At 43.2% G+C, this 23,667-nt stretch overlaps 2 protein-coding genes across 3 annotated transcripts in view; one reads left to right on the plus strand and one right to left on the minus strand.

Moving 5' to 3' along the window:
- POMT2 (protein O-mannosyltransferase 2) overlaps positions 1-15,150 on the minus strand; it is a 29,491-nt gene extending 14,341 nt beyond the window's left edge. The window contains exons 1-13 of the mRNA XM_042864865.1: positions 14,957-15,150; positions 14,659-14,743; positions 13,810-13,914; positions 12,627-12,735; positions 11,708-11,816; positions 9,830-9,989; positions 7,378-7,484; positions 6,247-6,329; positions 5,686-5,795; positions 3,602-3,668; positions 2,696-2,768; positions 1,264-1,342; positions 377-528 (exon numbers count right to left, since the gene is read on the minus strand). Coding sequence (XP_042720799.1) covers positions 377-528; positions 1,264-1,342; positions 2,696-2,768; positions 3,602-3,668; positions 5,686-5,795; positions 6,247-6,329; positions 7,378-7,484; positions 9,830-9,989; positions 11,708-11,816; positions 12,627-12,735; positions 13,810-13,914; positions 14,659-14,743; positions 14,957-15,150 — 1,433 coding nt within the window. The remainder of the gene's footprint in view (positions 1-376; positions 529-1,263; positions 1,343-2,695; positions 2,769-3,601; positions 3,669-5,685; positions 5,796-6,246; positions 6,330-7,377; positions 7,485-9,829; positions 9,990-11,707; positions 11,817-12,626; positions 12,736-13,809; positions 13,915-14,658; positions 14,744-14,956) is intronic.
- Positions 15,151-15,203: 53 nt separating this feature from the next.
- On the plus strand, positions 15,204-23,657 carry GSTZ1 (glutathione S-transferase zeta 1). Of its 2 annotated transcripts, none has more exons than XM_042866093.1 (9): positions 15,204-15,282; positions 16,871-16,922; positions 17,822-17,889; positions 18,559-18,639; positions 19,114-19,239; positions 19,739-19,814; positions 20,597-20,649; positions 22,577-22,626; positions 23,216-23,657. In XM_042866093.1, exons 1-9 carry the CDS (start codon positions 15,262-15,264, stop codon positions 23,340-23,342), a joined length of 654 nt encoding a protein of 217 aa, XP_042722027.1. In that variant the 5' UTR covers positions 15,204-15,261; the 3' UTR covers positions 23,343-23,657. The 2 variants fall into 2 exon arrangements, with proteins under 2 accessions (XP_042722027.1, XP_042722037.1); XM_042866103.1 differs by lacking the exon at positions 15,204-15,282 and adding an exon at positions 16,285-16,387.
- Positions 23,658-23,667: the final 10 nt, after the last annotated feature.

The following is a 23,667-nucleotide window of genomic DNA, read 5'->3' on the forward strand; positions in this document are numbered from 1 at the left end:
CACAAAAAGAAGTTAATGCCAACAAAAACAAGTTTGGATGAGTATGGCATGGAACAGCATCAACTGCCCCAGTTCTTTACTTACTGTGAACCTTAAGACTAAAATGGCCTTGAAGAATATGGCTGTTATCCATTCCTGGACTTAATGGACAACAGAATCTATGCCCATGCCACTCTTAGATCTACAGGTGTGGGATTGGATTGTTATGGGATTTTTCAGAGCTGCTGCCCACCAGGTACCTTCACTGTAACAAATTGCATAACTCTAACCCAGATCTTCTCTGGTTATATTTTTAGTACCTGCTGATTACTCTTTTATTCTTACAGCAGCTCGAAGTCTTGTGGAGTGGGGCAGGCAGAGCACACAAGCTACATACCACTTTGGCAGAGTCTTTCCAGAAGAGCCCAGAATACACCCTGTGGCCACATGTGTGAGCCGGATCTTACTCCGTAGGACTTTGATAAGCTTCCCAGCCCTTCTGCCCACCACCTCAATCCGCCAGAAGTCATTGGAGTCTCCTGTTCCATTCTATCATGGAAACCCACCACAGCAGAGAAAAACAAAGAAACAAAAATCAATCAGAAGACATACAGATTGAAGCACTGCAAATAAGAAATTCTGAAACTCTAATGGTGGTGAAGCTAAGCAAAGGAACCCACACTACTCTCGCTCAGACTTCACAGTAGAGATTCCCCATAAGGAAGAGATGATTCTTCATATGAGCAACTACCCACAAATACATTTTTATCTTGCCAAACTTCATATTTTTTGCTCCAAATTCACACTTGACTGTGCCTCAAAGTTGCATTTTAAAAGGGGGTAACTTGGCTGCTTCACAGAAGGGGTTTAGGCAACACCCCCTTGCTTTTGGAAGTTCATCCCTCAAAGCAGATTTCGTTTGCATGATGCAAAATTCTGTCAACATCTTATCAACAAAAACCAGTAGTCTACACAACAAGGCCAAATATATAAAATAATACTTGTCAGAGCAACTTCAAGGTTGCTCAGTTTGGCATTCATGGAATTGAAAGCTGCCAAAGCTAGACTGACAGTAAAAGCTTAAGTTATTTCCTTGCCTGTGTTCACATTAAATAGACCTTAAATGAGATACACTGTTTTATACTAGATGATCTTTTCTTCCAGCCCAGTAGATCCACATCTATCACCACAACTAACAAACTAAAAGCAGAAATAAATTCCCTTGGCATGGTCTGAATTCTGCCAAAAAGAAAGAACTTTTGCTGAATCCTGCCATTCACTTACTATGCCATAGCCAGTGACCTGAAAGTGCTTTCTTGTCAGGGGAGCCTCATGCTGGTGACTGTGAAGATTTCTAGAAGTTCTGGAATGAAATCAGAAGTCAAGCCTTGCTTTGTTTTTATGCATCAGACAATCTGTTATAAGAACTTTGGTTTGAGCCATTCAGAGAGAGCTGTCAGCAATTGGAGCTGCTTCCCCCAGCATAACTCCAAACTTATGCCACACTGGGAAAGGAGGACAACATGAGTAAATCCAACCTTTAGGCTATAAACACTATCTACAAGTGGAAATAACATTGATTACTGCTCTAGCTCGTAAATCACACACATTTACTGAAACTGCAGATTTTCCTTTTTTAAATCCTCTTCTTACGAACAGCAAAGGTAGGGATGAAAGTCTAGCTTTTGCAAGAAGCAAAATAAGATTCTGACCTCCCTTGATTATCAGTTGGTTTTTGAGAGGAAGACTGTATCATTCAGTCAGATGCACTGAGGTGGGGACCAGCAGCCCCCATTAGCACAGCCATACACAGTGCTGACAACACCCCTCCCCAGTGATGGCTGCTAGATGAGGCAAGCAGAGAAGCCTGGCCATATCCCAGTCTTTAGTAAATCCACCCACACCAGGCGCCATCATCTCCCACAGCAGAGCTGCTCCCAGCCCCGCCTGCCTGCACACAAAACTCCAACACAAAGAGCTGAGAGCCACCTACTGGATCTTTCCCCCAGTGCTGCAGCTGTACCTCCCATGCCAGAAGCCTATCCCCATCCAGCATCTGAGTTAAGTGAGCACAGTATTACCAAATCCAGATTTCATCACCTTTATTATCAGAAATTTAGCAGTAAAATCCAAAATCCAAGGCACTTTTTTTTCTTTTTTTTCCCCAAAGTCTTACAATCATTTTGGAAGGTTTAAGCAATGATTTGTGAACATGTAATACTGAACACAGTATGATGTGGCTCACAAATACAGAGCTTCTGTTAAGAAATAAAAACTGTGACAGAGCATTGTGGCACAGCGAGGTTAGATTACATAAGATTAAATATTGAGTCACTAGGGCACCCATGTGTCTCTTAGGTTCCCATCACAGTGAGGAAAGGCACAGGTCATCATTTTTGTTCAGTTTCAGGGGGTGTATACTGTCTGTACAGGCAGAACCAGTATGCAGTTACCTTCATACTGCATCTCACACAGCTGAACAGATCTCTGTGCTGCTTGATGAAGCTGAGAGGTTCTGCCAAAGGTTTCCCATTTTACAGACAGCCATCAAACACAAACCACAGAAGAAAAACTCCATTTGCAAATGCAGACATTAATACACCTCTGTCACATGATCCACTTGTGCTGGCCTACCCACGCAGTCTTCAGCAGGTCAAATCCCCCACCACTCCTATCTAATCACTCAGACTCTCCAAATCACAGCCATCAGCCTTACTCTTTATGTTCCAGGCGAATGATGTCTCCGTGCCTCACAAACTCCACAGGGCTGGAGGAATCCAACAGATCTGCTGGAGGAAGAAAACCAATCATGCTTGTGCACTAACAAATTGTTGCCACAGAGAGTTCTCAGGGAACTTTGCCTCAAGCAGAGAACACAAGGCAAACCCATTTGTGTAGACTGAAAGCCTGGTGTGAATCACTGCTCTAGTTTAAAGACCAGCCCTGAAAGTACTCCATACAACCGTGCACAAATGTGGCCCAAAGCAGAACATACTGCCCTTAAATAAAGGGGATGCTCGGCCAGGCTAACTGAACACCATAACTAGATATCTGCATTTTATTTTCATGCACTATAAAGTGACACTTGCAAGACTGTTCATATCATTATATCTTGGTTATTTGAATTTGTTTGTTGTTTAGACTCTTCCTTGTTGATCTTCATGCGTACATGCTGCAAAAAAAGAAAGGAAACTAGCCTAGCCCAATCATTCAGCTGCACTACCTGAGGAATAACACCTTCAATAGTCCCAAGCAAGCATTCATGCAAGCCACCTGGACACCATGCACCACAGCATACTTGGAACCCACTTCTCCAGGACCCACAGTCACAATAACAGATTCCACAAAATATGGACTGCGTTTACATTAATTTCCTCTCTGCTATTTGCAACCCCATCTGGTGACCTTCAGCTGAGAAAAGCTGATTTACTTTGACTGTGTAACATGGAGAAAAAAGCAAACAATGACAGGGCAGACACAAACGCAGAGTCAGATTGCCCTTGTGCTCCCTTCCATCTCATCTCATATCTATGAAGCACACTTTGCCCTGGAAGGAACTCAAAATATTTATGTTAACAAATGAAGCAGTAATTATAAGAGACTCTTTATCAGTATTTGTTACCTGTATCTGAATCGTGCTTCTTTATAATCCATAGGTTATTTAAATCCTTATGTAAGTAGGCTGTGACCTGAAAGCAGAAGATAAATTATTTTATTAAAAAAAAAAAAAAGAAAAAAAAAAAGGCTGGTAATAGCAAAGATGCACTCATCAGCAAATTGAAGGTCCAAATGAATGCATCACTAACACAGAAAAACTTGGCATGATCTTTATGATGGTCCATATAGAAGGCCAATTGCTGGCCACTGCTTAACCCAGATCACACCCTTTAATCAGGTACAGCACATCTGCTCTGGAGGGCTACACTTAATAGCAGTTCACTTGCCTTACGAATAAAGCTTCCAACCAACCAGCTTGCCCTGCTCCTACACTCATTCAGAGATTCCTTCCAAAACAACAGGATATCTGAACCTGAACTTCTTGAATTTTCACTGACCAGTGTGAGTAGATGGAAACAGCACTGGCTTTCTAAACTGGCATCATTGGTAGATATTTATAATAACAGGCTGATTAAGATAACTGTTATACTAGTGTCAAAAGTTCCAAATTAAGGTTTCAGGGACCAACTCATAAAGCAGTACGTGCTAACTAGCTAACGTTCACTAAATTGCTCAGCTTCACACAGAGTAACTTTTCTTACTGCTACCAAGAGCGGGGAGGCCATCTGGTCTGAGGGTGCTGCTACTGAAAGCCACACTTCCAGGCAGAAGGAACTTTGCCCTCTGTGCTCTCTCTTCTCTCCCAGCTGCAGAAGCAGCAAGCTCTGCTCTCCAGGACCCCAGCCCAGCCTCACACCTGTGCCTCCCAGCTGGGTGCAAGCAGACCAGCTAGTCGATGGGTGACTGAGGCAGAACATACAGGAGTGTCTGAGGGTGGGAAAAAGGGTGAGTAGGAACCTCACACACCTTGAGGTCATAGCATCAGGAGAGAAGACAGAGAGATCATCATTTCCATCTCTTACTCCCCAGGTCTCCTTGAAGCTGTAAATTCCTTCCTCTCTGCATACCCCTCCAGGGTAGGGATCACAGTGGCAGGAAAGAGGATCTCCATCCTCTCCCACCTACTCTAAACGAAATTCCCATCAACACCCTCCAATTCCCTCTTGCTTGTTTCTACTGCCATAAAGCATATTCTGCACTTAAATTTGGCTTGCTCTTAAGCCAGTTTTGGCATTATAGCTCCATCTACAGTAAACATCACTGTCACCTGACAGCATTGGAAGTATTTCTGGCTGGGAAGAACAGCAAGAAAAGATTAATTAAAGCTTATTTTTGAAATCCTCTTCCTCATAACAGAGACTGAGTTAAAAACAAACACTTGTTTTTCTCCAGAAACTTTCTGTCAAACAGTTCAGAACAATTTTTAGACATCGACGTTTATCTTAGGAAAGCCACAGAAGCAGCAAAGATTTATGAAACTTGATCATGACGGACAAAAAACAAGAAATGCGCTTAACTTCTGTAATAATTAATTAGCAATACTTACATGGTGGTTTTGTTTTTTTTTTTAATTTACTGGTTAATCACTTAAACATAAGCCCTTTGAGAGTTTGGCTAAGCACCTTTCATTATGGGCAGCTTATGAACATACAGATATCCAATTGAATGAACAAAGCCTTACAATTTCCCTGGTGACAGATGAGGAAAATAAGGCACAGACGAGAAATTAATTCACAAAACATCACAGAGGCCTGTGGCACAAATGGAAACAACTCTCAGCACTTCTATTCTGTTGATTTTAACACAAGTAATAGGTTTGTTTGTAATAGTTTTACATTCTCGCCTGAGGTAACAACTGCATTTTCATTACAGAACATTACTTTTCATTATATTTAAGTCCTAGTGGCCTCCATCTATGGAGATGGGCCTTGCTACTGCAGTGAAGCTCTGTTACTCTCAGTCACCTCCCTGGTGCAAACTGGTGGGCTCTTTACACTCAGCATTCCAAATTAAGTGCTCAACACTGGCATCAAGAAGATAACAGATGCTGAGAAGATACCACAGCTCCTGCCACAATGAGACCTAACACTAAGTGCAGTGGGAGTGAGTAGATGGCTGCAATTAGAAGCAGTATTGCAGGACACCAACCTGCTGCTGGCGAGCCCCAACACCCTCTGGGTAGAGGTGCCAGTGGGAGTGAAGGTAACCCCCTGCCATCCGAAGGTTCTTCATTGTGACCACAGATCCATAGGCCAAATCTAAATGGGAAGGAACAAGGGAAAAAAAGCATAAGCCATCTCTCCTATAAATACCTCCTGCAGCCAGCCTACAGTGCTCCAATTAGGCATATGTGTTCCTGCTTTGTTTTGATGAAAGCACATTTCCTGACTGAAGCGTTAATCCAAATAGCTCATTGCAAGCTTTCCTTCCATCACCATCCACTACTATTCAGTGAAACTGTTCTAGAAGTTTCAACCAAACATTATATATCTCTCCCAAACCATTTTAACATAAAGAGAAGAGCCAGGTTCTAGGCTGAACAGGTGAAATCCCTTTTTGTTGTCTGAAACAAAATAAAGGCCAAAAAAAGTGAAGGTGCATACACACAAAACTGTATCTATCCTGCACTGCTTCAAAGGAGATGTAGCTTTTATCTAAAGTCCCACATGTTTTGACAGCTCAGAACAATTCACTCCTTTGGACACTCACGCTCTGGAATGGAGACATTATGAAGATTGTTCCCAATCAGCTGGGACTGAAAGGCAGAACTGAAGAAACCATCCCCAGGACCACTGAAACACAGAGCAAAAAATGTGACAATTCAAAGACTGGCAAAGCATAGCATACAAAGTTCTGCTGCGCACAATCAGATTGTTTATACTGAAAGAAAAAGAAAACCAGACGAAAACAAAATAAGAGACTTGGTCTCAGGAGAAGAATGATTGGGTTTTCCTTAATTGCATCTCTAATGCTGTGAATCACAGCTGATACACACACTCTTGCAGGAAATGGACAAGGACACGAGAACATAAAAATGTGTTCCTTCTGGCACTGAACAAAGCACAATCAATTGTCTTTGTGGGTGCTCTTGTAACAAACAAAACCCACTGCTAGCTGATATCTAATAAAGCCTCTTCTTGAGATTTCCCAAGTCTCATTTCTGCTAAATGGTAAAACCAGCTGACTTGAACTGAAAAAATAATATATTTAATTTTACATTCTTGTTAACGGTTAAATGCTTTTTTCACCTCATCTCTTATGGCAGCATATGGAAAATCATTACTGGACTATTTTGCTGCTGCTTTCCAAATAAATGCCCTCCTTACCAGAAGGCATTCAGTCCACAGTCCTCTCTACAGGAACAGTTACCAGACATTTTTCATCACAGTCAAAGAATTTTTCAGGAATGCACTGCCTTTTTGGGGAGAGGGGAAGGGTAGGCTGGCGGAGTGAGATGTGCTTTTCAATTTAAAGAACAACAACAAAAAAAAGAGAATGGATTTGAGACATATTCAGGTTCAGGAAGAAAGGAGGGAGGAAAAAAAAAAAAAAAAAAGAAGAAGAAGAAGACACTGAGGACTTGGTTAGGATACTCGATTCACATGTCAGAATGTCTCAAGCTCAAATTCTGTTTCACTGCCAGCTTGGCCAGAGCCCTTCTCTAAGAACAATGCAGAAGTTTGGGAAGGGAATTAAACAAAGACACAGCTCATGGCTGCACTTTTGATGCTGTGAACAGAGAAATCCATAATCAGTGTTCTTTAATTCAAAGATGACAGATGACTTTTCTTCTGTAAAAAAAAGAAAGAAAAAAAAAAAAAGAAAAGAAAACTGAAATACCTTTTATTTAGTACTGCAAAATGAACAGCAAACATTGCCACATAAAGGGTGAGTGGAAGCAAGATGAGGCAGAGCACTCGAGCCAGGAAATGTTTCCCAAACACAACCTGGAACAAAAACAACCTAGATCAAAGAGTGAAAGGAAAAGATGATTGCATAAGCTACTAGATAGTGTCTCCCTATATAGATAGAATGCAACAAGGGCTAGGTACCTAGGTTTCCTCCACAGAAACCAGCTCACTTAGCAAGGATACTCTCACACTCCAACTTCTTTTCTTGCTCCCCAGCGAGAAGTTACAAAGAGTCAGCAACACATCCTCAATGTTTCAGCTGCCTTGACACAAAAGCTGAGCACTCCATGAAAATCACTGAGAGTGGCAGTTTGTACACAGCTGTGCTAGATTGTGATTGTGTGATCACATCCTGCTAACTCTGCTGGTCACAGAACAAATCATCTAAACACATGATGGGCAATAAACAGCTGTGGGACAAGAAAATACCATCAATGTTCATTCACAAATAACTACAAAACTGATTAAGGCAAATGTTCTTATCTTTTTTTCCTCCTTTTTTTTTTCCCCAACATGGAATCTATAATAAAAACAAAAAAAAAAAAAAAAAAAAGGAAGTTTTGTTTGTTTGTTTGTTTTTACAATAGGGGTGGTGAGGCACTGGAACATGTTGCCCAGAGAGGGGGTGGATATCCCATTCCTTGGGACAGTCAAGGTGAGGCTGGATGGGACTCTTAGCAACTTGATACAGCTGTAGGTATCCCTGTTCAATGCAGGGAGTTGGACCAGAAGGTCTTTAAGGGACCCTTCCAACTCAAGTGATTCTATGATTCTATGAAAAAGAGCTGAACATATTACAGAAATAAGAACCGACTGAAGCCAACAGGAGAAGCAGCTGCTCAGCACTTGAGGTACTTGAGCAGAAGACTTAACAACTACTGGACACTTGGACAAATGCTGACTGATGGCACGTAACCAAATTTATGCATCAGTGGCACATGAGCTAATCTCCAGTCCCATAAGCAAAATGACTGAAATGGAAATCTCTTTCACAAAGATCAAAGCCTACAATCACAGACTTCAATGCAATGTCAAAAGAGAAAACACTAGAAGGAAAGCATCAAGCAAGCTAGGATGGAGAACTAAGATAAGCTGAAAATTGTAGGAATCAGTCTAGTCCCTGAAACACTGCATGTAAATAAGTAGTTTCCTAACAAATGCAGAGATAAGTTATTCAAACTTCATGGGTTTAACCCTTTTTTTTTTTTTCTTTTTTTCTTTTTCTTTTTTTTCCCTCCTCAAGCACCACAGTTGCCAAATATTTAGGTATTCAGAAAGAAGCATCTACCTTCTGAAGTAAATTTCTTTACACATTCTAACACTCAGGGGCTTGCTGCTTTTGCTGCCAGCAGCACAAGTGAAATCACTGTGCAGCCAGCTGCTGGCAGAAAGCTTAGACATGATGGATTTGTTCCATTTCAAATGCAATTAACTGACTTTGCTCAACAAGTGCTTCTCTGGAGCTGGAATACGGCATCTTTGCAGCTCATATTGATTCACATTAATCAGAGAAAACAAATCACACAGCAGGAATAGAAAAAGCCCCCCAAGACTCCCCTGTTTATGAGACAGGACAAAAACAGTAAGTGAAAGAAACAGAATTTCCAAGCTTCATGAAAGACAAGGAGAGAACTGAACACCTCTCAAAAGATGTGCTCGAAGAATTATTTTTTATCCTGCTGGTTGCAAAACAGTAAATAGTCTATCGAGATATTTCTCCCAGTAGCAGATTTCACGGTTGCCAGTATACAATATATTAGAACAGGGCACCCAAATACACTAGTGAATTTCTTAGAGCTTAGAAGAGCTAAAGATGAGTGAAATCAAGCAGTCTCTGGCTCTCACCATCCTCAGGACAAACTGCAGAGACTGCCATTACAGAGTTTGCCTATGACTCTTGCTGGACTACAGCACACTGCTGCTATGCAGCCTGTGACACAGACAGTACAGCCTGAGCTTGCTCTGCTCATCATATTCTATGATTCTACGCTTATGCAAACTCAGAACTGCAAAACACACCTGTCTGCCAGGTATCATGGACTCCTCAGAAGGTCAATAACAGAGCAGAATATCATCATGCTTTGGGCCACTGTACAGCCATTTTCAACCTAGACCAAAATAAAATTCATCCAACTGGAAAAAGCAACAACCTTTTTTTGCACTCTTATGAGATTATATACAAGTTTTTAAAAACAAATGGCAATAGTTTTTTCTATCACAACGCTCATCACTAATCATCATAATCTACCTCAGTTGCCTGTTTGCTGTAGATTATCACTGTTTGGCTATTTCCATAGTTATCAAAAACCAAAATTACATAGATAAAAGAAAAGAAAGCAAAATAAGGAAATCCTTAACATAAATAAGTTTTTAACACTCACCAGTGACAAGCTGAGGTTCCCCAGCAAGTCCCAAAGGTCATAGATTGTATTCAGACCAACCAGCAGGACTACAAAAAGGCCAACAAACTTCACCCCCATTGCTCCAGCAAGGTTCACCCCTGTCAGACTCAGCCACAGCCACCAGGAAGCAGAGAATGGCCTGCAGGACAGAGAGATGAAAGCAGAAAATAAATTATGGCTACATGAACAGGCAGCTGTGATCAGAAAAACAAACAGCAAATCACTACCTCACAAAATTACATTCTATTTTCTCCTCAGGAGCTCATGAGTTAACAGGAAAGAAAAAAAAAAGCCACAAAAAAACAAAAACAAAAAAAAAAAAAACCACAACAAGAGTGTTTCTGTCACTCTCTAGATGATTCTCATGATGCAAGGATGCTCTTGATGCAGGATCCAGCAGAGCCCATCACATCAGTGTAGGCACCCCTGTATTTCCCCTTTAAAAAAGGGAGCACAGACATCATGTATAAGCTGAATTATCATTTGAAAGACAATTTCACTTGTAAAGGGTTTGAAATCTGAATTCAGACTTCATTAATGAGTTCCATAAAAATGCAAAATTACATCGCTCAGATGTAAGGACAGGGAGGATGGTATCAGAAAAAGAGCAGCCACTTTCAAAAAAGCAGAAAGACCATAGAGAAGAACATTTAACCAAAGAATAAACAAAAGCTGTAGCAAAAAGCAATGACATTACAAACTAAACTAAAATTGAAGCAAAAAGATGAATGAGGATGACAGGAAATTTAAAAGCCTTTTCCTCCTGACTCCTGATACCTCGATACCTGTGCTTTGGTTAGAAACCCTTCTGCTCTGCTACGCAACACAAGAGATAGAGCTGGCTTTTAATATATATAAAATCGACTAGGTAAAGCTAATCCTGTTTTCAAAGACAGGAGAAAGTTCAGGTCATGGTACACACAGCTGCACCACGAGCTGATCAAACACTGCCCTGTATCTTGGTGCTTGCACTCCCTGGTGCAAGAGCTGTAAATTGGAGTGGCTTCACATGGCCCTATATGACTTTGTGGTCTGTGTTTCAGCCATGCTTGCTGCAATCGTGCTAAGACTTAAAGGATCCATTATTGAACAACACATGAAACAAAAAATACTTATACAGCATTCTAAGATTTTATGCCTTCAAATTCTGCATGCATTGTGTGGAAACTGCTCTGTACAGCTCAGTCATAAAGAAGCCCCCTGACAAATCCAAACAGCTATAAATCACCACTCTGCTTGGATAAGTCTACAGCAAATATCCTAACCATCATCCTAACTGTATTTCTCAAGTTTTTAACCTCTTTAAATCTAACAGATTACTCTTTACCTCATCCAGCAGGATTTATAAGTACTTGTAGGATTACAGTCATGGTTAAGCTCTGCTACTCTGGCCTGGAGACAAAGAGACTAAGCCAAGACAGCATATTAATATTTTTTGCCATTAAGGAGTAAAGCCTTGGCAAACTACAAAAATTTTTCATTCCTCTGTCTCCAACCGACAGTGTCCCATGCCACATTCTTTCCAGTCAAGGAGTTTTAAAAAGATTTTAAACTTCATTTTAGATTTACCATTTCATAACCGCTATTTCTGCTGAAATTCTTCTTCCTGAAAAATAATGTATTTAAGTCTCTCTCTCAGTTTACTTCTGTCATAATCCTTTCTCCCTTGTTTCACAAACCCCTATACTAAAGGGGTTTATCTCCTCTACCATGCACCATTTTCACCTCCAAGTTTCCTGGAACAATGTAGTCTTAGCCATTCTCACAGACTACCAAGTTTCAGATGTGTTCAAGTACTTAATCCATGCAATAGTTGGGTAATTATGGTTTAAAAAAAAACAAAAATCTGTATCTTACCTATCTGCACAGGAGTTACACTTCACCATACTCAGAACAGCTCCCATAAGGAAGAACATCAGAATGGGGTCAAGCAGAATATACTGAGACAAAGTAATACAGCCTGTATCTGCAGATACACAACAACAGCAAAAATGTTTGCAGTTACAGAGTGCACTAACATGGCAGGAAGACAGCTTATTTGGTGTAGCTGAGCCAAAAAGAACAAGGGCAATTTTAGAACTTGAAGCAGGCTGGAACAACTCAATGTCTAATTGGATAAGAAATAAACTTTCACTCACAGAAACCAGGCAGAGGAGCAGTACCTGTGAAACAGCAGTCAGTGTGCCAAACATATTCAGATGGAGAGTGCTGCAGACAGCGATGATTAATCTACTAAAGCACCAGAACGGTGCCTGAGGATGATGCAGAAGGAGAAGTCATCTTTCAGATACCATCTTTAAAAAATGGGAATTTGAAGTCCCCGTGCCTCAATATCTGCATCTCCCAATAACGCTCCGATTCGAGCAGCTTCATTTGAAATGCTCATTGCTCCACTGTTGGCTCAATTCCACAAAGAGCATTACTTATTTCTTACTGTGAACTCTTCCATAGAGTGCAACTGGTTATTAAATATCTTTGCAGTTCATATGGGAGACATCAATATTTCACCAGTGGGCAAAATTATTTCTGACTGTGTGTGTCGTAAAAATTCTTAAAAGCGATGTGAAATGTAGTCCATGCTGGGGTCACCAATAAACATTTGACTGTAAAATCCTCAAGAGAATTGCCAATTAAAAAGCTGCATGTAAAACAGAAGGACTTGGCTTTTGGGAGCCTTTTTCAGTAGGCATAATAACCTTCCAGGTAACACATGGTAAGCCAGAAATGACATTCTCTGAATTCATCTATTCCACTTTGCTGTAGCAGGAACACCTACCAAAAATAAGGATGAAAGCTGTGAGTAAGGCTGCTGGCAGAGACTTGGACAGCTCTAGCACTGTGAGGTAGGCAAAGGGTACCAGGCAGGAGCCAAGGAATGCACAGAACTGTAGGGAAAGAAGATAATGGGAAGAGTTATACCTTTCCCCAGTGTGAAAGCACACACATCCCTTTCCTTCCTTCATGCTGTATACCTATCAACAACAAAAGGTGCTGAAGCTACTGAACTGACTCCCTGGTATCACCAGACAAAAGCCAAATGAGCAAAGATACTGCTCAGAGAACAACAGTTGCTTACACTGTTCTGTCTCTAGAGGTGTCAGGAACAACAGTTAGTCATTCTCCTTCTAGACAACATCAGATTCATAAAAACAAATGTCAAGTAAACACATTACATGTCCATCATATTCAACTTATTTCAACAAGATATTAGGATATAAAATCTAAGAAAAATGTATCTCTATCTTACATCTTTAGCAAACCAACATCACCTTCTCTAGACAAATGAGAGTGAGGGTAGCTGAAGGACAAAGAACAGAGAACTCGGCTGAGGGAAATGTAGAACCATGAGTAGCTAAAGACTGGGTAAGTAAACTAAGGAAATACACCTTCCAGTTTTCATCCTTCTTTCTACACACCAGCAATTGGCAGCTCTTTTGACTGGAGTTATCTGCTGCCATGCTTATGGCTCTAAGTCTCCTTTAGTAACAGCACAGACAGGGTTTCAAGCAGAATACCAGTCTGAATAGTAATCTTCCCACTTTGGCTCATTCAGCTTGGTTTCACTAGAAGCAGAATGATCCTGGTTTTCTTGAGATCCTTGGCTCCCAGCCATGAGGGAGTTCAGCAAAGCACAGCAGGGTGAGCAGAAGCCCAAGCTCAGCACCATTCCCTTTGCAGGACAGGTAATACACCTGTCACACTCAAGACTATAGTCCCTTAAAATTCACAGTAAGAGACAACCTCTAGAATCACCTCACTTTTCACATAGCCTCTCACAGCCAGACATCAGGATTTACTCACAGTACAACTACCAGCATTCTTTTAGGGAGCTTAGAGACAAGGCACAAGGCCAAACAGATCTCTGATCTAATCTAATAGAGCTGCTCTTAAGACATAATACTCTGTACTGAAAAGCACAGGAGAGTTAAAAAGCTTGATACTAGCCTTTCATGCCTTACCCCTCTCATTCCCATGTAGTTGTGCTGTTCATATCTGTCCCCTGGCTTTTGAAAAGGAAACGTTCCATCATATCCACTCAGGTAGCCAGCAAGTCCAATCAGCATCTAAAAAAAAAGAAGTTAAGGAACTGATCAGGAAGGAAAACCCAAAGGGAGAACCCAAAACAGCAGCAGGTAAGATTTTCATACAAGCCAAGTCCAATTCACGGCATAGTAACTTAATTCAGACACATCATCCAAAGAATGGATTTCTGCACAGAATTCACATGCATCCATACTGCCTTCGTCCAAAAACAAAATCAGAAGGGATCAAAACTTCAGCTCTGACTAGAATGAAAACTGCAGGCTTGTAGCCCTGTGTGTGGGGTTTAGCACAATGAATTCTGTCTCTGAACATGCTCCAAGAGCTTAAGGAGGCTGAGCCTAAAAGGAAGACAACCTGAGGTGAAGAGTGCCTTACCAATCCTGTGCAAATCTTCTGTTACTCTAGGACAAGTTCCCTACAGCAAGCCATGGCTTCGTGGCAGGCATCTGAGCTGCATAGAAGCCATCAAAAACCATTTGCTTCCTTTAATCTGTAAGCTTCAATTAAACATCCCCTCTGGACCACATAGTTCATTTCTCAACTTGCACATGCTCAAACCTTCCCAATACCCAGCAGCAACACTGATTTGTTTCCTTATACTAAGCACTTCTACAGAGAGGAGATCAAGCTAGGGCTCAGGATGCAGAACGCAAACACCATGAAGCCAACAACCACTGGGAAAGGTTGGCATTCACCACAGCCATCAACCAGGAAAAAAGGGACAAATCTGGGGCTTCTGAAACACACGGAGCAATGCCATTTACCTTCCCCAAAGGAGGATGGACATCAAAGAAGAAGGTCCGGTTAATGTAGTAACTTCCCATCTTCCCAAAGTGGGTTTCATCCCAACTGGAAAAAATAAACACAGAACAACCTACTACAACGTCGACAACTGTCAAAAAATCCAGGTCGGTTTTTTCCTCCCATTTTTCATCATGTAAAGGGCTACTGCCACACACTCTATGAAGGACAACACATTGCATTCACTGGGACGACAGCGTGGCGCGTACTTTAGCCTTATTAGGCAGCGCCTTTTCTAAGATTCCGACCCCCGGCCCGTACCAGACGTGCGGTGGCTCGGGCAGGCGGTGGAAGCGGGAGGCGAAGCTGAGGAGGGTGACGAGACCCAGAGCGGCCCGCCACCCCGCCGGAGGACGAGGAGCGAGCGCGGAGACGGGCGGCGCTCCCTGCGGCCGGCGGGTTCCCCGCTGCCGGACCGGGCCCGACCCGGCCCTGCCGCCCCCCGCCGCCGGCATGGACGGGGCTCCGCCGCGCGGCAGCAGGCCGGGTGCGGGGCGAGCTGGGAGGCGGAGCGCGGGGCACGCCGGGAGCCGTAGTCCTGCCGGAGCGCCGGATCTGCTGCCGGAATGAGCTCCGCCGCGGCCAAGGTACCGGCGGCTTCGGGAAAGGGCGGGCGGCGGCGGCGGGGGGCAGAGCCGCTGGAAGGCGGTGTTTTCCCCGTCCTCTGCTCAGACGGCCCGGGCCGCACTCCGGCCGCCACCGGCTGGTTGTTGCCTTTCTGTCCGCCTCGTTGCCTTGCGGCGCCCGCAGGATTGCAGAAGAGCGGAAACGGTGGTTAATAAAGGCAGATCCACGGCTCTGCAGTGGCAGAGCTCTTGGAAGTGTAGGGGAAGCAATTTGCTTAACGCGATTTAGTTACCAATGAGTGCAGGCTGCAAAGGGACAAGGAGCTGTGGAGCGGGTCAAGAGAAATGTTTCTGCCAGCTGAGGGACCAGAATCTGCAACAGGTGTGGTGAAAGAAATGAGATTGCAAGCCAAAACGTTGCCAGCCAGGTCCCCAGGAAGAACAAGTCAAATAGCATCTTACAGACACCATATGCTTCCTTTTAAAAATAAAAAATAAAAATTAAAATTAAAAAAATAAATATATATATATGTACTTAGAAGTCATAGTTCCTGTTTCTTTCTCTGCAGCCCAGTCTGCAATTGGGCTGGTACTGATGGGAGGAGGGCAGCAGGAGCCCTGGGGACCCTCCTCCAGGAGCTGGCAGCTGCTGCCCAGTGAAACAGAAGTACTGCACACGGCTTCGGTCCCATCAGTTCATGTCCTTGAGCTGTGTCTCTGCACTGGCAACTGCAGAGAGCCTGACAGTCTCTCCAGCTGTCTTATTTATCCAGGACAAAAAGCTAGAGAAAGAAGTATGGCTTCTAAAGTTTTGCACAGAATGGCTTAGGTTGGAAGGGACCTTAAAGATAAGCGAGCTCCGAGCTCAAAGCTGATTAATATGTTCTGACAGCAGAGCTGGGGCTGCAGCACAGCATGTGGGGATGCATGTGCAGCTGGCTGCAGTTCCCAGGACTGAATCCAACTGGCTGGTTACCTATGTCCTGAACATAGACTTTGGGGGCGTGGTGCTTTACTTATTGGCTCCTAAATCCTTCCCCATCCGGCTGAGTTAAAGGGGAAAGAGAAGCGCAGTTCTTTTATTTCCTGGGCTGAACCGCACACACTGGCCATGGCTTCAGAAAAGGTGAGAGCTTGGTTGGGGCGAAAGCATGCAGGAAAGCTGCCTTGGTGCTGGAGTTGAGATGAAGATGAGTTGTCTGCCCTCTTGGTGTTCGTCTTGAACAGCAGTAGCTCATCTCAATTGGAAAGATGCTGGTTGTGCCTTCCTCAGCTTGGAAAAGCTGTTTTATGCTTGGCACAATCACTGAGGAATTAGCTTCAAAGATACATGACAGAGGGAAACCTTGTAGGGGACAATTTTAAGATCACTTGTACATTGCTGAAAAGAGATGCAACTGAACATTCAGAGGGCCAGAATGAAAAAGAGGAGCACTACTTGTACAGCCAGAATAGGAATAGAGACTTCCAGAAAGAAGTTCTCTCCCCTGACAAGCCTTGCTCTGCTGTATCTTATGCCTCCTGAAATGCCTTCTGATCATGCACTGCCTTTCTTTAAAATATTCTGGTATTCCCACCACGTAACCACTTCATGTCTTTCTCTTCTCAGCCAATACTTTACAGCTATTTCCGAAGCTCCTGTTCATGGAGAGTGAGAATCGGTAAGAACTAGTTTTACTGTCTTGGCGCTGCTATGATATCCCCAACCTTTCACTGACAAATGAGTCACTTAATAGAGATCAGCAAACATGAACCTGGGACAGTGACACAGCATTTACTTAACCTTCTCTGGAGTGGGAGGGAACACCACAGGCTACCTGGAGCTGCAGGATGAGAGGAGCAGGCAGGAGGTCTTCTCAGTTAGAAGGGAATCCAAGGGTATCTTCTATAGCCATCCAACATTCAAGCAGGAGGGTGCACATCGCTGGTGTAAGCTTCTCCCCAGTTTTCCATACTGGAGGGCAGAAGCAGCAGCTCATTGCTCAACTGTGGACAAACCTTGCTAACAAACTTTGGAAGAGTTTTCTGTTCTCTTAGTATTTTTTGCAGATTTGTCTGCAGTTTGTTACAGCAGTTTGTTGCTTTTGTAAAGCTAACATGATGCAAATGGCTGTTTGTTCCACACTATTTCAAGAGACACTAGACTCTTTTTTATGCCTATATGGATCAGATCACCCTAAGAGCCAAACAGGGCTGGGAATGAACCCTACTTAGACTGAGACAGTCTTGAACACATTTTGGAAGGTGAGCACAGGATCACCTATCCTACCTAAGCCTCTGTCAGCAAGTGCTGTGCTGCAAAAAGCAAAGCTTGTTTTGAATAATACAGTGTTTTTGACAAGACTGCTCTTTGGTCCTTCATTTACATTTGGTCCTTCATAGAGTGCTGTCTTCTCACAGGACTCAGGCTGCCTTTCTTGAGGTATAGGGTGTTTTTCTGTTTTAAACCTTTTTTTTTTTTTTCCTCCCCAAATGGAGATAGTAACATTTCCATGAGCTCACTACCAATGAAACTGGTCTCAGTGTGCCTGTCTGAAGCTGTGTACTCTCTTCTCCCTAGCGCTGGCTATTAAAGGGATTGCCTATGACCAGGTACCAGTGAACCTCCTGAAGGATGGGGGGCAGCAGGTAAGGATACACCTACCATTAGTCCCTCCAAAAGTACTGAACTTGGGGATCAGCAGGGGAATTGGGATGAGCACTAAGGAAAGTTACTAAATTCCTCACAGCTTCTCTGTAGTAGTTGCTTTCAATCAGTATTCCCTGGGATGCAGAGTAAAAGGAGATGACTGCAGGAGACTAAAGATTTTCACCTCTGCCTCAAAGATCTGTGATTGAATTTCATAAGTCTGAAGATCTTTTGCTCCTGCTTAGCATGATATAACCTAGCATCAGGAAGGGACAGCAGAACAGAGAGGGCCATCCAAAAGATGCCAAATGATACAGCACAAAGCTTCAAATGGCCTGCCAAAGGCTGTGTTGCCAGAAGAGATCTCTAATTAGAATGGTGATAGTGATACTGCTGTACTGCCACCCATCCTGGGCTTGGCACTGATGGATTATAAAGAGGTAAGGCAATCTCACCTTGGGTGAAGTAATCTCTGAGCCTCAGCAGGAACTTGCTGTGGTAGGCTAATGGTGCAGCACAACTTAGTGCAAATGTTAGCACTGAGGCAGAGGGAAAAGCCAGTTTGTTGGGGGGCTTTTTTGCTTTTTTTTTTAAAAAGCCCTGTGGGAGCCTGAGGAAGAAAACAAGAAAAAGTTCTGGTTGCAATAATCTTGGGTTCATTTCCACAGTTTTCTGCTGAATTCAAGGCAGTGAATCCAATGCAGCAAGTCCCAGCCTTGAAAATTGATGGTATCACCATTAGTCAGTCGGTGAGTAACAGCCACATACCTGCTAAACACTGAATCAAGCTGCTGACCAGAAGGCAGGGGGGGAAGCTTTCCCTTTATGTTCCCTCAAACCTCTCATCTGTGTATTACAGAATAAATAACATTTGTGTTAAAGAATCCCACCTGGGGGGAGAAAAAATAGCATGTAACCCCTACAGGGAAAATCCTGTCAACTCAGCTTTGGTTCAAAATTCCACCTTTTACTGAGCAGTCTGTAGTCTGGCTTAGAGTGCTGTGCCAGTTTGTCTGAAATTACAGCAGGTCTAAATCAGAAAGTCTTAACCAAGCATCTAAAGGGATATGCTGTTCCTCGGACTAGGAACAAATTCTATTTGAAAACTATTGTATTTTGTCAGACCAATTTGAAATTTCCCTTTCCTAAGTGTTCTGGATGCATACTTTTCTACTTTTCCCTCTCTCTCCAATAACCTTCCCTTATCTCTTTGCTTGTTACAGCTGGCTATAATTCAGTACCTGGAAGACACTTGTCCTAACCCCAGGCTCTTGCCCCAAGATCCAAAGAAAAGAGCCCAAGTCAGAATGATCTCGGATCACATTGCTTCTGGCATTCAGCCACTCCAGGTATTGCCCGGTCATATCCATGTAAATGAGAAAACCGGATGGATTTCCAGGAGTTTGTAACTTTAAATCTCAGTCTCTTTGTGTTGTTGTTGGCCAATAGAGTGGCAGATTTTAAGACTCTGTTAGCAGGTGAAATCTATGCTTAGCCTCTGCTTGATTTGTTGCCAATGGCAACAGAATTCCGTACAAAGAAAATCCCATAGCACCCCATCATTCTTTCCAGAAACAACTGAACCCATATGGTTTCAGTGCAGGGCATACAGTGTTTCAGGAAGAGGGAGTGAGCCCAAGAACTTGGGCAGATGAATATCCTGGCAGGTTCTGTTACAGAAGAACAGGTCTAGGAGAAAGCAGAGCACATGGTTCAGCAAGAGGGAGGTCAGGGCTGACACAGCAGACCAAGTTCAGGCAGGGCACTCAAGCTTGGCACTTCTTAATCTGCCCTCTCTAGGCAAGGTTCCAGCCAACAGCTGTCCTTTTAATCTGTTTGCCTTCACAGAATTTGAGCATCCTGAACAAAATGGGGGAGAGAAAAATGGAATGGGCTCAGCATTGCATCACATCTGGATTCCAAGGTATATCCTGCATCCAAAATGCTCAGCACTTTCACTGCTCTTCAAAACTGTGAGCCAGCATGCTGCACCACTGGAGCCCTAGTTTCTCCTCAGCCAGGCTGGGAGACACAGTGGTCTTCTTGCTCAGAGTCCCTTGTCCAGTACTACTAGCTCTCTAAGGTCTTGGAGGAAAAATACTCTCCACAGTGTAGTTCCACTGCTGTGCATGGAAGAGGAAAATCCCAGGGCCATCCTCTATGATGCCACAGTTGATTCACCCTGAAGTATGAGGGCTGACACCACTTCTGCTTTCCACTCAGCTGCTCCTGAAGTAGTGCCTTTTGCTTTGAAATTCTATCAACCTATATTGGTATTCTTTTGTCTAAAGAAATCTGATGGCAAACTCCCACAGAATTTGGCATGTAGCAGAGTATTTTTTAGTTTTTGTTTCTTCCAAACTTTCCTCCATATTCTAGAATGGCGGGTGCATCTTCACTTCTGGATAGTGAACTTTTCTACTTTTTCTCTTCCTACTCTCACATATATCCACATTGTGCTCCTAGGACCTCATCTGCATTGCCTGAAACAGCTGGGTCCTAGAAAGCATAGGGAAAACCAAAGACATGTAACTATGTTACTGTAGGATTTATGTTCTTTCTAGATTCTGTTCTGTACTGCACCTTTTTCATCCTCTTCTCAGAGTTAAAATGTCCTTGTTCATAATTCGCAGTTTAAAAAGTCTCTGAGGTTCCTTTCAAATGATCTTCCAATGCCTTACTCCAGTATACCACCTCTCTTGGCAGCACTAGAACAGATTCTGCAGCACACTGCTGGACGCTACTGTGTGGGAGATGAGGTAAGTACCAGAGTTACGTACTGTGTAATGTGTCCCAGTATGTTCCATTAACTGGGAAAGGGAATTAGTTGTAGAGACACAGCACAACTATATCCTGTGCCTTGTACTTCATGCAGTGTCTATACTATAAGAAAAATAGCTGTACCCTACTTAAGCCATTACTGACTTACAAATAGCTATTCAGATGTTTACTTATCCCTGCCTAGAAACTGCTGATAGCCAGATCTTGCACTCCTGTCTAAAGTCTGTGAACTGGCTGCCACTAAACAATGTGGGAAAAGGCTAAGTACTTTTCTTGTCCACACATGTAGAGATAGGATGAGGAAAGCCAAGGCATGGATGGAGCTGAACTTGGCGAGGGATGTGAAAAATAACAAGAAGGGGTTCTATAGGCAGGAGGAGACAGATCAAGGAGAGTGTTTCCCCTCTAATAAATGAGAACAGAGAACTGGCTTCCTGAGACATGGAAAAAGCTGAGGTACTCAATAAGTGCTTTGCCTCAGTTTTCACTGGTTGTCAGGCTCCCCATGTTTGCCAGGACCCTGAATCTCCAAGTGTGGGTGAGGGGGGTGGATTCCATATCACTGTAACAATGCAACAAGTCTGAGACTTTCTCATGAAACTGAATGTATATAAGTCCATGGGGCCAGATGATATGCATCCCAGGGCGCTGAGATGGCTGATGTGGTTGCTGAGCCACTCTTTTCTTGGTGTCCTGGGGATATTGAGGCCTTCCAGTATTTGAAGGGAGCGTATAAACAGGAGGGGGAACGGCTGTTTACGAGAGTGGATAGTGATAGGACAAGGGGGAACTGTCTTAAACTGAGACAGGGGAGATTTAGGCTAGGTATTAGGAGGAAGTTTTTCACTCAGAGTGGTGATGCTCTGAAACAGGTTGCCCAGAGAGATTGTGGATGCCCCATTCCTGGAGGCCTTCAAGGTCAGGCTGGATGTGGCTCTGGCAGCCTGGCCTAGAGATTGGTGACCCTGTCCACTGTGTGATGGATGAAACTAGATGATCTTTGAGGTCCTTTTTCAACCCAGGCCATTCTGTGATGATTCTTTTCACTCTTAGTAGATTTAGTGTCCCATCTGAGGGGCAAAGCATGGCTCAAGAAATGCAAATTCTGCTCTTAACTCTGTCCTGTGTAAACTTTAACCAAGTTATATCATTTTGCTGCTCTGTTTCTCCAATTTTAATATGGGCAGACTGCAGGAAGACATTGCATACAGGTTGTTCTGACCCTTTCCAAGCTAGAGGCAACTCAGACCTGTTCCATTTAGCAGTCCTGTTTGGCAAACAGTGAGATCCTGCCTATAAAAGGTGGGAAAATATTAGTAATGAGGTCTCATGCTGGAAAGTAATGTGTGCTCTGAAAGGTGCCTACAGTTTCGTGACCTGGGTAACAGGGTGGAAACAGTTGCCTTTTGTGCAGTTAAGCAGCTACCTGTATTATATATAAGGAGTGTTCTTTTCAGATTGGAAGTCCTTGAGCCTGCATACAAAGGTCCTGTCATTCAGCAGTTCCTGACCTTGGTGGAGCTCTGATGCTTCTGCAATGCAAACAAGCAAAATTTATACATCCTTTCCCAGCCACGCAACACCTATACCCATCCCCCCAGCTTCTCCCTCTGCAACTTGCCAGCACTTGTTTACTTACTGGCAGTTGCTTTAGAAGCACTGCATGTTTGAGGACACCATGATCAGCTGATAATTAGAAAGCTCCCTAGGGGCTGATAGCTTTTGTGCTATTGACTTCTGTAAGGATCCTTTCCTATCACTGTTGTGGCATTATTAGTGCTCACTTAAATAATGGGATTGTTGTGACAACTCTTTTGTTTGTCCTAAACCTATCTGTGAAATGATATCAGATACCACCAGCTGAAAGAGTAATACTCTGGCCTCTTTTCTGTGCTCCATTTGCAGGTATCCATGGCTGATCTGTGCTTGGTGCCTCAAGTTGGCAATGCTGAAAGGTAATTAAGGCTAAGCTTGAGGTGTTCTTCAAGAGCACCTACTCCTTATGCCAAACTGACAAAACTTCTGCTTCTCCTTTTGTTAGGGAAGATCCACATCCTGCTCTATCCATTTATACATGCTTCTCTGCATGAGTTTGTCATAAGTTCTTTGTCTCTTAGAGGCTTTTGGAAATGAACAGCTAGTTTTTCTTCCCAGAGGCCCCTAGAGAAAGCTTGATCTGTGTCCTAATAGAAAAGCTAAGATTGCCTGCACCCTACATCCTCTCTCCCTCTTTGCCCCATATCTACATTGCACAAGGCAGAGATAAGAGTAATCTGACTGTATTTGTAAACCTGCTCAAGTAGTAACTGCAAGATTCCCAAGAAAGCTGTACTGCCTTCTTACCATAAGCTAAAAGCTATATAAACACCTAGTGAAAATGGAAGAACAAGGTAGCTTTTCCATTAGCACTTATTTTTAAACCTGAAAGAACTTCTCTTAGTGCAGATTTGAGACATGCTGACACTGGGCAGGCACAGAACACTGCTCTGTCCTTCTGCTCACTGGCTGTCTGACTGTACCTCACAAATCCTTTTCTTTTTGTAGATACGGTGTGAACCTGGGTCCATATCCTACAATAACTAGAATAAACAAAGCTCTCCTGGAGTTAGAGGCATTCAAAGTAAGCCACCCATCCCGGCAGCCAGACACTCCTGCAGAGCTGCGATCTTGAGGCCCTTCTACCCATTAAATCAAGTAGCTGGAGTGGCAAGGACTTGAGTGCCAGCAGGAAGCCCTGTACTAACATCTCACTATGTGGGACAGCTGATTTGACTTCTTCCCTATGTCCAGCAGCAATCTTGCAGAATTAATAAAAACCTGTTCAGAGCAAAGCTATAATCAGAAATATATAACCAGCTCACTCCCATATGCTGAAAATTACGGCAATCTCTTCCTTCTCCCATTCACAGACAATGCCCTGTGCATTTTCCTAGTCCTCAGCTGCAAACTATTTGCTAAAGGAATAAATCTCACATTACATGCCCTCCTTCTATGTC

This window comes from Lagopus leucura, unplaced genomic scaffold (genome assembly GCF_019238085.1).
Source record: "Lagopus leucura isolate 7727_CA_CO unplaced genomic scaffold, USGS_WTPT01 Super-Scaffold_1, whole genome shotgun sequence".
In the NCBI taxonomy this organism is placed as follows: Eukaryota; Metazoa; Chordata; class Aves; order Galliformes; family Phasianidae; genus Lagopus; species Lagopus leucura.

Coding starts and splice junctions, on each gene's coding strand:
- GSTZ1 (XM_042866093.1), top strand. CDS start 15,262: ATGAGCTCCGCCGCGGCCAAG. Junction 17,890..18,558: donor TGAAGGATGGGGGGCAGCAG/GTAAGGATACAC, acceptor TCATTTCCACAG/TTTTCTGCTGAATTCAAGGC. Junction 19,815..20,596: donor CATCACATCTGGATTCCAAG/GTATATCCTGCA, acceptor CTCTCTTGGCAG/CACTAGAACAGATTCTGCAG.